The following is a 13,709-nucleotide window of genomic DNA, read 5'->3' as shown; positions in this document are numbered from 1 at the left end:
GCTCACGACGTGGTCTATTTCGCATTCCATTCTAAACCAGAGAAGCTTCAGCAGTGACTGGGCCTCGTTCCTGGCCCAGTGTGGGGGGCTTCCGGGGCAGGCGTGGGGCAGAGGGATAATTCTGTGGTATTTTGACTGATACCATCATCGCCTCGGGACACCATGCGGAGAGGCCCAATCAGAGGCAGGAAAGGCATTCTTCCCTTCCCTTGTCGCCTTTGCCACAGTAAGAGTCCCCTCTTGAGACAGTCCCCTGTCTCCGTAGCCTTAGAAACATCTCAATCTAGGGAGGAGATGCCCCCCCCCTGCCCCGCAAAGAGACAGCGACATCATGGCATGGGTCATCTTCCTTCAGTGTGTTGGGGCACTCGGCACTGTGCCAGTCCCCGTGGGCACTCAGTATGCCTTACTTCTGCTGGGCAGAAGGGGCTCAGTGGTGCGCACACAACAATTAGTCTGTCTGGCAGCGCGTCCAAGGGTTGAAATGCCGGCCGTCTTCACTTTGGTTGGGATGGGGGCCGTCTGAGCGCTCTGCTGCTCACATCACCCAGTGAACTCTGTGGCACTTTCTAGAAACCAGATCCACCTTCTAAGGCCAGAGATTCCACACACACTCCCCGCTAAGAGGGGACATTCTCTAAGAAGCGGCCCGAAGTACGCCACAGCGGGCTGGCCTCCCAGAATCTAGACACACGGTCTTCTGATGGGGGGACGTTCACAGTGGCCACCCAGCCACGGTTCCTTGGGACCCCACGCCTGGGCTTGCTCCACCCCCAGGCCCCCCTGCCAGCCAAAGGCGGGTCGGGAGACCCAGAGATACTGCATCTCCGGCAAGTTCACCCCCATGGCTCTCATTTCCTGAAGCCTCCTAGGAGGCTTTAAGGGTGGGGGACAAAGTAAAGCCATCTTTGCTCCCCGGACCCAGGCTCTCCACTCTCCCTCCTGCCCTGCCTGTGGCTCTGTGGGAAGGCATTCCGATGAGAGAAAGCAGGGGCTTTGGGGAAACCCCCTCCCCCTCTTTTAAAATCCATTCTTACACTGGGACGTCCCACGGAGTACCCCTCAGTCACTTGGATGAGCCGCAGAAGGAGAGTGACGGCCCCACTTGCGGCAATATAAACACAGGACGGGCCAGGGAAGGGTATTTATTGATGAGTGGCTTGCGATGAACATATCGTGAATGCAAATGGCTCTTTCTAAAGTGCTTGCGGTGTGCCCGATCCATCGTCAGCCCCCGCGCGCCAGGTCTCCTGAGCGCTAATAATTTGCTCAGCAAAGCCTCTCTTGGTGGATGACGCAGAGGCACCGAGGCGACCTCAATGAGGCTTTGCTGTCACGATATGCACCCAGTGTGGCCCCTGTCCCCACCCAGCCCCACCCCCGTGCGGTCGAGGGGACAACAGTGCAAGCCAACCTTTATCTCATTTTCTCTCCCACAGATGGAGGTAGTGAGTACCTTCAAGAGAAGCGGTTCATTTCAGGGTGCTGTGCGCCGGCGGTCCTCGGTCCTCAGCCAGCTCCATGACGTAACCAATCTTTCTACCCCTACTCACGTAATTCTCTCTGCTGCCAATCCCGCCAGTGCCGCTGGGAGTGAGTCTTGAGTCCCCTTTTCTCTCATAAATGGCATCTCTGGGGGAGGAAAAAGCCTCCCGCCTCTTCCTTCTCTTTTTTTCCAGTCTTACATCCTCCGCTCACCGAGGCTTTTCCGTTCTTTCTTTATCGCCCTGTTCAGTCCTTCCCGCCCAGACGGTGTGTCTCTCTAAAGCCATATCCTCTTATGAAATGTACTGAATCCATGGCACTGCTGGACCTTCTGTTCTTTCCTTTGGTTTTGGGGTTTTGTTTAGCGCTCCTTCTGTCGCTGGTTTTCTTTTCTTGAACTGATGGTTCTTCATGAACTTGGCCGCTTCTGGCGGTGTCTGGTGTCAGTCAGGTTGGGGCCTTGGTCAGTGTTCCGCGGGGCAGCTCGAGGGAGGCGCGCGGGCTCAGGGCCGCCCCCCAGGACTGGAAGGAGAGGCGAGCGCCTTTGCAGCGCCATTCACAGCGGAAGAACCCAGCCCGCCCACTTGGGACTAAAGCAGCAGCTTCCAGAGCTCTCCTTGAAGTGGTTTCCAAAGGCAGTACACCTGGGCCCCCGGGCGTTAAAGGTGACCCCAGGAGCCCTCCTCATGCCTCGAGCCCGCCCTCGGCCACGTTTCCTTTTGTTCCCAAAGCATCTTCGCTCTTTCCAAGCAGGCCTCAGGATTGGAAGGTCTTAACCTGATCTGGTCCATACTCTCTCTCCTCCTTCCTTCGAGAAGCTGGGAGAAATTGATTCCTTTTTATACGTCCCTCTGAAAAGTTCCCGCCATGTCTGTCACATTTTAAAAGGAACCCAGGGGCTGTCCTAAAGAGCTAGAAAGTTCCATATTTGCTCACATTTCTTTACAAAGACAAAGGGCAAGCCACTAGGCCATTGAGCCCACCACCCCACGGTCCGCCCAGTAAGAGACAACACAAGGAAGAGTGTGGGCCCCCCACTGCCCCCCACTGCCCCCCAGGGCCACCTGCTTCTCACAGCAAACTCGAGATTTCAAAAGCCAAACAGTACACCTTCAAGTGTGAGCCCAGAGCCCCTGCCAGGATGGTTCACTGCTACCTGTTTCCTTTCCTTCCAGTGGGACCCGGCAACTCTCACCTCTGTGAGCACATCACTTCCCCATGGACGGGAGTTGTTAACTATGCTTTTTTCCCACACCAGACTCTGGGATTTTCTTTTTGCTTGATTTCTTCTCTTTTCCTGTTTTCTTTTGTCTTGTGTTTTGTTTTTTGTTTTTTCTTTTCTTCTTCTTCTTCTTTTTTTTTTAGGAACTGGTAAGAGGTCCCCAGTGGAGGGCGTCCCTCCTCTTGCTTAAGCTGTCCTTTCAGACCACTCTGCCCTTTATGGAAGGGATGTACTGGTCCCCACTGGGGCCACCTTGTCCCCTTTGGAAACAGCGCACACGTAAACACACACACACACACACACACACACACGAGCGTGTTCCCCATCCCACAGGCCACACACATGTCCAGCTCCCTCGAATGTTCACTGAGCCACCCACCCGGGGCCACAGACACTGGCTGACGGCCGTCACAGGCGAGCTGGAAAGCTTGTCCCACAGGGTACCTGGCACCACTCCACCTGGGGAAGCCGGCAGGAGGCTCGGCCAGGGCCTGCTGGGCCGCAGCTGCCCTCGCCTGCCACTTCCTTCACGTGTGCCTTTGCCATCTCTCTCTGTGCCTCCTCTCTGTCTGTCTGTCCATCCGCCTGTATGTTGACTTGGGGGAAGGCAGCCCGTCCCTCCTCTGCTCACCCCTAGGCCTTCCCCACACTCCTGCTGAGGCTGCACTGTCTGGGGGCCTCAGGCCTCCTCCCTGGGGGCAGCCTCCTTCTCCTCTCTCTTCCTCGGCTTCTAGTACCTTCCTTCTTTCTGCGGCCACCTCTCCTGTCCCCCTTCCCAGTGCTGGGAGCCCAGCAGCGTGGGGTAGGAGCCGCTCCCGGGGAACCTAAGTAGCTCCTGGCCAGAAGAAGGGTCACTGTCCATCCACACCACGTACCACTGGGAGATGAGCACCTTCTGCCTGAGGAGGGTCCCGATGTCCTGACTCACAAGATGCTGGATGGAGGGCCAGGTGGCACCAGGGGACGTTCCTGCTTCCAGAAGCTGCCGACCAAGACCACTTCCTGCCACCATCACCGCTTCCCAGTCCAAGCTTCAAAGACCCCGAGAAATCACCAAGCCTGGCACCCACATCGTACAAATCAGGGGAAGTCCTGGCAGAGTGGAGGACAGCCCTAGGCCTTCAGTCTCTCTCTTGGAACTTACCAGAAGAAAGGCAGGGTGCAGTGGTCACGGGGCACAAGGTTTCCTCAGGAAAACCCAGCTCTTTCAGGAAGGCTTCTGTCCTCCTTGCCTACCACCCGGCCAGGCCGCGCCTCCTCCTGAGCGCCGCGGCCAGTCTCGGCCCAACATCGCTTCCGGTGAGAGCCTCAGGCTGTGTAGGTGGAAGGCCTGGTTGCGGGTGTGGACAAGGAGCCTGAAGGCCAGAGTGACAGGTGACATTGCTCAGCCAGTGCAGGCCCCGGCATGCAACACCAACGCAACAAGTGGCCAGAGTCCGAGGGGGAGGACAGCCCCTCAGAGGAGTGATGGGGGGAGGCTAGAGGTGCGATGGTCCTCGGGGCTCAGCACGCCCACATTCACAGCCACGCACACTTCCTATTGACCTCCGGCACCCCGCCCCCGGCTCCAGAATGGCCTTGGCTGCCTCCCCGCTGCCCACTCAGCCGTCTCTCCTGCCTGCCTTAGTGGCCGCCCCACCACAGCCATTGCATGGGACCTCAGCCATGCATGGCCTTGAGGCCACCCACCTGAGTGGCTTAGGAAAAAGCATTCTTTACTAACCACCATCAGTCTTCTGGAAACGAAGGGGGTGTGAAATCCTATCCCCTGTTAGTGTGTCAGTCACCCTCATTCCTGCCCCAATCACAGTATCACACAATAATTCTTCAGGAAGCTCAGCCTCATTCCCCAGCTGGCTGTTAGGATCCCCAGGGTGGAGGCAGACAGGAGGTGTCTATTCACTCAGATGGCTGCCCCCAGGTGCCAGCACGGCCGCACAGACACACCCAGCCCCCCCCCCCCCCCGCAGCCTCACATCCACAGCCTGTTCCCCAGCAGCCTGGCCATCCTGCAGCAACAGTGGGCCTCTATGCTCAAACGATTACTGTCACGGGGGCAGGTGGCGAGTTTGGTCAGATGTGCCCAGAAGGACTCCCTCAGGGCCCTTCAGGTCTGATCAACCATACCGAAAACATATCACGGCGGTTGCTTTATTTTAATTGGCTTTTGCCGACTTGGCAAAGCCCAGCCCGGTGAGACCCCGGGGCTTCTGTGGACACGCCCTTCTGGAGCCTGGGGAGACATGCCCCTCACACACTCCTAGAGCAGTAGTTAAGCCAGCCCCACTGAGGAAGGAGCCCTGCAAAGTGAAAGCTGTCTTGTTTGCTGGAGTTTGCTTCCTTCTCAGGAAATCCATTGATTTCGAGGCAAGTCTGCCCACGTGGGTTTCTGGGAATAGTGTATTGGCATTTTTGGTCAGCTCTTCGACAGTGTGCACACTGTCTCCACACTAGGAACAGTGTCAGCCCTGCCCGAGCCTTCCTGCAGCCAGGGACCCTACCACATGGAAGAACCTTCCAGGCAATTCCTAAAGCACATGCCAGCTTGCAGCCTAAGGCAGACCCTGAAAGCCCTGCTCCAGAGCCCCCCACCCCCGTAGACACTTCCGGGCCGACTCCTGGGGCTGGGAGCCAGGGCCCAGGAAGCCCAGGAGACTTATCTGAGGCCCTGCAGCTGGAGACAGCCAGGATGAGAGGCAAGGCCGAGCCCCTGAAAAACCCAGGACTCTCCATGCCTGGGTCAGTTCAGTGCAACATCTTGTTGACACCGGCCACTGAGTCTGGCCTGTCCCGGTCCTGGGCACACATGCATGCCCACAGAATGGGAGGTAAACTTCACAAAACTCACAAGCCACCAGCATTTTCGGCTTGCCAGCACACACAAAGCTGTGTCTTTTGTTTGGGATTCGATCCCTCAGTGAAAGAGCCGACTCTGGAGTCTGAATTTTCATGTCTTCTAATTCCGTGGTGAGGAAAGGGAGCCTTCCCCCTTGCTACCCCCTTGATTGTGGGTCCATCACCGCACACCTCTTTGTGTTGATCTCAAGTCATGATTCACCCTCATGCCTACAGGGAGGGTTTGGGACTTGGGAACCTAAAGTTCATGGAGGCGCCATGGCTCTCCCTGGCTGCTGTGTTCAGAATTTGCTCTAAATCCAAAGCCCCGTTGCCAGGGAAGCTGCCAGGTTCCTTCCTCCCACAGAAGGTTCTGGATAGTGGTTGGTACGGAAGGACAGGGCAGGAGTTGGATGGAAGAATTTTGAGCTCTGTGAGCTTCACAGTGAGAGAGAAGGGAGGGTGCAGAGGGTGACGACCCCCCCAGGGCCTGCTCCTCCCACAGCCCGAAGGTGTCAGACCCAGTTTCTGTTGTGGCCATTGTCATTGTTGTTCGGGAGCCTTTGCTTTTATTTTTCTCTCCTTTCCTTTTCCTTTAATGGGGTGGGAGATCCTTCATCCTTCGCTTTCCTCCCTGCTTCCACGTCCCTTCTCCGCCTCCACCACCACCTACATTGCAAACGCAAGCGATTAAAGTTCAAAACAAAAGCGGGGTACATCCACTTTCAGCCGCGACCTTCACCCCTTCTGCTTGCAACTCTTCATCAGTAGCATGGTCCCATGGCAGAGTCTGACACAAGCATCCTTTCTCCTTGTGGCCGGGGTAGTCCTGCGGGTCTGGAGCATCACGTGCCCCATCCCCGCTAATGGAGCTCACGGTGAGGGGAAGACAGGCCAGGGCTCACATGCGGGGGCGAGGGCCGGGCAGCAAACAACAGAGAAGTAAGTTTGCGCTGAGTGCAGGTGGTCACCAGCCTCAGAGGGAAAGGAAGCAGAACGAGAGAAACATTAGTGGCACTATTTTCGATATAGGTTGTCCGGGACAGCCTCTCAGAGGATGATTTGTGAGCTGAGTTCCAAATAAGGAGACAAGGCCGACATGGGATGATCTGGCGGAAGAAGAGTGTAGGCGGGGGACAGGGCAGGGGTGATGGCCCTGGGGGACACCCAGGCTTGCTGTTCCGAGCACCGTGGGCGGAGAGCGCTGGTCGGGGGAGCTATGGTGGGAGACACGTGCCAGGCTGTGTGGGCCCCCTACTCCCAGCACCTATCCACTGAGCCCCTGCTGCAGGCGGATGCTGTGCTGGGTGCTGGGGACGTCAGGGGCCTTATGCTCCAGTGACAGGAGACAGAGGAGAGAATAATGGGATGTGTGGGGTGTTTGAAGGTGAACCATGCTGGGGAGAAAAGGAGGCAGAAGAGGTGCTGGGGTGCTGAGGGAGATGAGAGGATTGTGGCTGTAAACGGAAAGAGCTAAGGGGGAGCCATGAGGCTCACTGGGGAAGAGCCTTCCTGACAGAGGGAACAGCCAGTGCAAAGGTCCTGAGGCGGGAGTGTCGTGCTTGAGGAAGAGCCGGGAGGCTGGAGAGGGTAAAGGAGAAAGAGGAAGAGAATGGCCCGAGGCAGGCCCCGGCAGGACTTTTCCTTTGAGGGAGACACAGCCACTGAAGTGTTTGGACCAGTGGAAGGTGCGACACGCTCTGACTTCCGCTGGAAAAGATTACTCAGGCTGCCATGCTGAGAAGAGACCGTGGACGTCAAGGGTGGCAACAGGGAGACAAGGAAGGAGACATGGGGGGTGGGAGGTAAAGTTGAAGAAGCAGGCAGAACCCCGAGTCTGGACATTGAGGTGGGAGCTCCTTAGCAGGCAGATGGCTAGAAGCACCCAGGAAATGCGTGGATGTGGACAGAGAAAAGGCCCAGACGACTCTGGGGCCCTTGGCCACGATAGGGGATGGGCAGCAGCAGGGGGACCTGGAAGCAGGGGTGCAGTGTGGGGTGCACGGGGCGCCCAACGGAGAGGTCCCTGGGGAGTGGGGGCCAGAAGAGAACAGGGCCAAACGAAGCTGGGCCCCTGCGTACCAACAGCTGGAGGGGCTGCAGCCCCGAGAGAGGGGCAAAGAGTAACCTAGACGAGGGGGACGGAGCTGGCAGCGAAGGAGGAAGCGGGCCGCGGTGTCAGAGGCCAGGCGGTGGGGCGCAGCAGGCCTCACTCGGAAAGGGGAGGGAAGCCGTGGGACAGCCCCCAGCCCCAGCCAGACCTGCTTCTGGTTGGCTGTAATCTAGAAGTCCTCTTTACTGGCCGGTGCTTTTCACGTCTTTCTCTACCTTTAAATTCTCTTACAGTAACCTGGACTTGGGGGCGTCCCACACTGCGCAGAGCAGCGTGAGCGCCACCAGTCAGGACCCAGGGCAGGGCCTGACTCAGCGGCCAGAGAGAAGGGGCGGCAGCCGCACAGGCTGGAGCCCGGGAAAGATCCAGGGACCAGGCAGGGGGCGTCTCTGCGCTCGGGGGCTGCGGGGAGACACAGCCGCAGCGCTTGAGGCGGGGACGGCTCCGCCCTGGAGAGGTTCGGGAAAGAGGGGCCCCAAGACACGCTGATGTGCGGCACTGGGCCTGTGCCTGCAAGTTTCAGCCAGAGCCCTGCACCAGGATGCAAAGACTAGGCGAGGGGCAGGGTCGGCGGGGGGCAAGGCTGACGGTCCTCCTGGACCTCCTCCAGTTCGAGAGGCCCATTAGCCATTGACAGGAGGTACAGGAGCAGCAGATGCAGGCGGAGGCGGTGCAGGGGGCATTGGTGGCGTCGAGGTGGGCTGTGCGCTGTGGGCGGCACTCACAGCCTTGAGGGCAATGACATCCCTTTGGGCGTCCTAGAGATGGACAGGTGGCCTGAGGACCCTGCCCTGGCCCCTGGGACAGTCCCAGGCCAGGAGAGGAGCTTCAGGAGGCAGTAAGGGTCACGCACTGGGGAAGAGCGCTGGACCCACCCAGCTGTGACCAGGCTCTCGCAGGGACGCGCTAAACTCCGCGGTGGGGGTGTCCTCAGACTCCCAGGTGCGAGCTCAGGCCTCCAGGGCGGCCCTCTCTTAGAAACGTTTCCCAGTTCCCACCAAACCCGTGTCCCGGGGGTTGACTGTGCCCTTCAGCGTGGAGTGGCCTGAAAACTCCCCATCATAAGACCAATCCCAGGCCATGTGTTAAGAGCCCAAGATTTGCATGCAGGGAAATGGAAGCTGGAGGGAAGCTGACTCGCCGTCAGCTGTAAGACACTCAGGATGACTCAAGCCAACGGCGCACGTTGGAGTGGGCAGCCCTGGCACCTTCTGTTGGTGATTGAGCGGCCGCTCTGCGCCAGGCTCTGGCGACAGGCAGCAAACGAGGCTAGTGAGGGGCATCAAAGTGAGTCTTTGATTACACCCGGGAGGAGGGCCCTGAAGGAGCCTTCCAGGCCAGAGCAACAGAAGCTGGGGAGGGAAGAGCCGGCCACCCTCTGGGGGAGCTGGGGATGAGTTTGAGCAGGGGCCTGGCCTGATCACATGACCCGGGTCCAGGTGAGGGGAAAGGATGTAGCCAGGGGCACCGGGGCACTGCTGGCAAACTTACCACAAAGGCCTCCAGGGCCAAGGGCGGCAGCACGCCACTTGCTCCCATTTCTGTGGCTTGAGGGGGTGGCTGACTGCCGGAGTAGATCCTCCACCACCACACAGCCACAGCCAGTGTCCCATTGGCTCTCCCACAATCCTGGCACCAGAAAAGGAAAATGATTGTCAACTTCTGTGTCACCCCGATCTCGGAAGCCAGTCTGGGGAATGCGGGGGCCGACAGCAAATGATGGCCATCTACGACCTGGAAGATGTGGCTGTACCAAATGCAGAGAAAATCCTAGCTGGATTTAAGATATGGAATCAGAAATTTCCAATTTTATGGAGCCCTTGGGCTCATTTTTTTTTTTTTTTTTTTTGGCCCTTGATTGTGAGGTTCTCCTGGGTTAAACTGACCTAGGAGCATTGAGCTTGGCTGACCCCGGGATCCAGACACTGGAGGGTCGAAAGGGATTCATGGTCTAAACCAGGGGGCAGCAATGAACATTGGACATGTCCTTCAGAGGACACGGCATGGCCGTGTACCCAATAAGACTTTATCTACAAAACCAGGTTGAGGGCCAGAGTTAGCTCTTGGGCCACAGTTTGCCAACACCTTGTCTAAACCAAGAAAACCCAACCCTAGGACCTTGGACCTGGAAATGGCTTTAGAGCTCACTTTGTGTCCACCCACTCACATAGGGAGGCTCTGGCCTCCCCATCTCAGCACAGGACCAGCTGGCTAGTGCAAAGCCCAGCTGAAGGCTTCCCATCGATTCTGCCTTCTAGAAACATGAGGGAGCCCAGGCTGGGGGCCCAAGGAAGGAGCAGAGAGAGGCAGCAAACCGAGGAGACTTGAGCACATGTGGAGGTGAAGGCAGGGCAGCCAGCGGAGGCCAAGGGGCTAGTTCTGAGAGCAGGGTCCTGCGGGAGGTGCGGAGGTCAGGGGTGCCTGAGCTCAGCTGGGGCCTCGGTAGCTGGGGAGCAGGGCATTGTGGGAAGCCTCTCCCCAGGGGGCACTTGTGCTGATCTGAGGTCTGCAGATGCCAGCGGGGCAGCCAGGGAACAAGGTGTAGCAAATGTGAGTGGGGGAAGCATATGGCCCCCAACCAAATTCCGGGGACTGAAAGAAGTCGTGTGGTTTGGAGAGTGAAAAGGAGGAGAGTGAGAAAGGCTGTAGAGGCGGGTATCGGCAGACTACAAAGGGCCTCTGATGGCAGGAGATGCAGGACGGAAGGGTCTGAGAAGGGAAATGACGACCAGATCAAACGCATCCAGCTGGTGAATCAGGGCATCCGAGCAGGACAGGCTTGGCCGGTGTAAATTAAAAATGGGGCCATTTTCCATCTTGGATGCCTCCAGATGGGGGACTGGTAGGCTCTTAGGCCTGGAGCTCTGATGAGGGGCCTGGGCCGCAGTCCATGGTTATAGCCAGATGAGCCCAGAGCTGTGGCCAGGGCGAGGAGGTGAGCCTGGGGGTGTGCACAGGGAGGAGGGGGACAGGGACAGGCCGGGGCTCTGGGCACTCTGGGACAGAGTCACAAGCAGTGGAGGAGGTGAAGACAGAGAAACCGGTGAGGTAGGAGGAGGGCCAGACAGGGGCAGTGTCAGGGGAGCCAGGAGAAGTTCCCAGAAAGAGGGGCAGGTGGCCCCTGGGGGATCAAATAAGATGGAGACACAGAAGGGCCGTCGGACTTAGCAGCACGGGGAGTGATGGGCAGGTGTGTCTGGGCCTGGCCAGCGCGGGCTGCTGCCACAGGGGCCGGGGGGGCAGAGGAGAGGGCGCCGAGAAGCCAGGGAGGGGAGCCAACGCGCGAAAGGCCTGCAGTGTGCCCACAGGCTGGGGACTTGCTCTTGCCGGAAAGTTCCTCGGACTCTCTGGGAAGAGAAAGTGGAGAGCCCAGTGTCCAGCACTGTCCCTTTGCCCAGTCATCTTTCCGGGCTCCCACATTGGAATCCCCCCCCAACTCAGTGCAGGGGAAGGGGTGGGAGGGAGCAGCCAGGAGTCCCGTGAATCCATTGCTCTTGAGTTCAGCCTAGAGAAAGTCACTGCCATTTGTCCTGCATGCGCATCAGGCGACGGGAGGGAGACGCAGCGGGGCGGAGGGCTCCGACTTTTCTGTTCCAAAAGACACACGTTTGTCATGCAGTGACCCCTGCCGTGGGTGTGGGCTGCACTCACCGCTGATGGCCTCCTTCCCTCTTCCTTCCTCGCCCTCCCCCTCCTCCCTCCTGCTCACTGGCCCTCCCCTCCCCCTCCAGATCCGGGTGGTGAAAGCTTTCCGTAGCTCCCTCTACGAAGGCCTGGAGAGACCCGAATCCAAGACCTCCATCCATAATTTCATGGCGACGCCCGAGTTTCTGATCAATGACTACACACACAACATCCCACTCATCGATGACACGGACGTGGACGAGAACGAGGAGCGCCTGCGGGCCCCGCCCCCGCCCTCCCCCAACCAGAACAACAACGCCATAGACAGCGGCGTCTACCTGACTACGCGCGGCACCAAGTCAGCTACCTCGTCAGTGTTTTCTTCCCGCCCCGGGAGCCCGCTCCACAGCGTGGAGACGTCCCTCTAAGCAGAACTGCTCTCGGCACGGCACGCGCACTCCCCGCACACACACGCACCCGGGCGGGCCGGGCGAGGGCACCGGCCACGAGGAGGGCCCGCCAGGCCGCTGAAGATGCTCCAAGGCACCTGCCAGAAGCCAATGCATTCTAGGCTTCTTACTCAGGAGGACCAGGAAGGGGAAGGAGGAGGAAGGAGAGACCAAGAACAGTCGTGTTCCCCCCTTTTTCTATGGAAGCTTTTTTAAACGAACACTGTAATTCCACCAGATGTTCCCTGTTTGGGCTGTGCAGTGCGGCAGAGGGCCGGTTTCGGTTTATCGAGAGCTTCGCGGCACCTGCTGCAGAGCAGTTGGCTCAACAGGTACAAGAGGCGAGCACCGCTCTGCAGGAAGGATGCTCCCACCCAGATGGTCCACCGGCCCAGCACCCCCTCCCCAGGACGCGTGCAGTCAGCCTGTGTGTGCATGTGTGCGTAGCCACGTGTGTGCGCGTATAGACGTGTACGTGCACGTAGGACCAGATGCATATCTAAAGAATAAGGAACTACTTAACGGCATGATATTTCCATTTCTCTTATCGGGTGTTTTCATTTTGAGATTTCATTATTTATCGCGGCAGGGTTTTTTTCAGGGAACTAGACTGCAAGAATATCCTTCTGGTTGCTTGGGACGCGCCTCCCCCGCACTGCTCCCCTCCCGCCAGTCCCCTCCATCCTCCGTACTAACGGTTACAGTTGAAACAGTAGGAACATTTGCACTTTGAGACCCCTGCCTATAGAGAAAAAAACACCATTCGATGGAATTTTTATTGAAAAGGAAAATACCAAAGTATTGACGAGAATGATTCCCTCCAGTAGGCCGAAGGGGGAGTTTTGCTTTCGGTTTCCTTTGGTTCCAACTCCAATTCCAAGTCCTGAAATCTGGCCAGTGGGTAGGATTTCTTTGTCAGAGTCCCAACTTCAAGAGCACGAAGCCAGGCCACCTGCCATGCCTGACCTCCTGGGATGATCCGGAATCCCCAGAGCAGCCCCAGGAGAGCCAGGTCCACGGGTGGAGGTGGGGAAGAATGCAGAGAGTCAGAAAGAAAGCGGAGACAGACGCTCCATCCAAACCCAGGAGGAGCCGGCACGGCCGCAGCGCAGACCCCAGCCCCCTGGGCGCCTCCACCTGGACTCCCGCTCTGCTTTGGCAAATGCCAAGAAGCTGTCGCTGAGACGCCCATAAAGCGACTGGGAAAAGTTCTCAGTCACCACCCGCAAAGCGCTCTTCGGATCCTGATGTTCTCGTTCAAGGACAACTGTGACCCACAAGGGCATGGATTTGGGTCTGCAGCCGCCTACGGCGACCTTGGGGAGGCCAAGCCCCTGGGAGCGACGGTCCCTCGTCTCTGTTGCTGTAATGGCGAGTGCGGAAGGCTGAGGAGGTCAGCTCTGCCACGTCATCGGCTGAGCACCTGGTCTGCAGGTGGGGAGAGCTGGGCCTGGGCTCCCCAGACGGTTCCCTCGGGAGCCTCTCCTGGCAGTGTGGGCACGCGGCGTGCCAAGCCTCAGTTTTCCTCGAATGCGTGACAACCGGGGTGGGAAATGCAGAAAAAGCAGAGGTTCTTTTACCTTCAGAATTCTTCTGTCTCACATTTTGCAGGGAGGAGGTTGGGGTCCAGCCACGGCTAGTACAGGTGCCTGTCGCTTGGGCCTGGGGCTGAGCCGCTGGGGGACAGCTGGGAGCTGAGGGGTGGAGGGGCTCGCTCAGCAGTTGAGCAGCAGCTGGACCAGTGGCAAGGCTGGTTCGCCCATCCCGTGCCCATCCCACAGCCCCTGGCCAGGGCTCGCCTTGCCTCCACTTGTGTCTGTGTGCCTCCGGGCAGGCGGCGTCCCAAGCGTGCTCGGTCCCCACTGTTAACATTAATGCCATGTCACCCCGGGCAAAGGAATTTCGGTTAGAAAAGCAAATCCCACTTCAAATGCCAGCTACCGATAACTTAAAGCCATCCCTTTCTTCCAAAGGGCACATT

General features: G+C 58.3%; 1 protein-coding gene across 4 annotated transcripts in view; it reads left to right on the top strand.

Annotated features, from left to right (window-relative positions):
- ATP2B3 (ATPase plasma membrane Ca2+ transporting 3) overlaps positions 1–12,106 on the top strand; it is a 41,262-nt gene extending 29,156 nt beyond the window's left edge. For 2 of the 4 annotated variants that reach the window (XM_089903992.1, XM_022565895.3), the window contains one exon: positions 1,440–4,652. In XM_089903992.1, coding sequence (XP_089760118.1) covers positions 1,440–1,604 — 165 coding nt within the window. In that variant the 3' untranslated portion in view covers positions 1,605–4,652. Of the gene's footprint in view, positions 1–1,439; positions 4,653–11,386 lie in introns of those variants that run through there. The other 2 variants (XM_089903993.1, XM_030760990.2) reach the window with 2 other exon arrangements.
- The last annotated feature ends 1,603 nt before the right edge of the window (positions 12,107–13,709 follow it).

The sequence above is a fragment of the Delphinapterus leucas genome, chromosome X, assembly GCF_059928025.1.
Source record: "Delphinapterus leucas isolate spDelLeu-1000000601 "Yukka" chromosome X, BTC_Dleu_Yukka2, whole genome shotgun sequence".
Classification (NCBI taxonomy): domain Eukaryota; kingdom Metazoa; phylum Chordata; class Mammalia; order Artiodactyla; family Monodontidae; genus Delphinapterus; species Delphinapterus leucas.
Note: the sequence above shows the minus strand (reverse complement) of the source record. Positions and strands in the feature narration are given on the sequence as shown.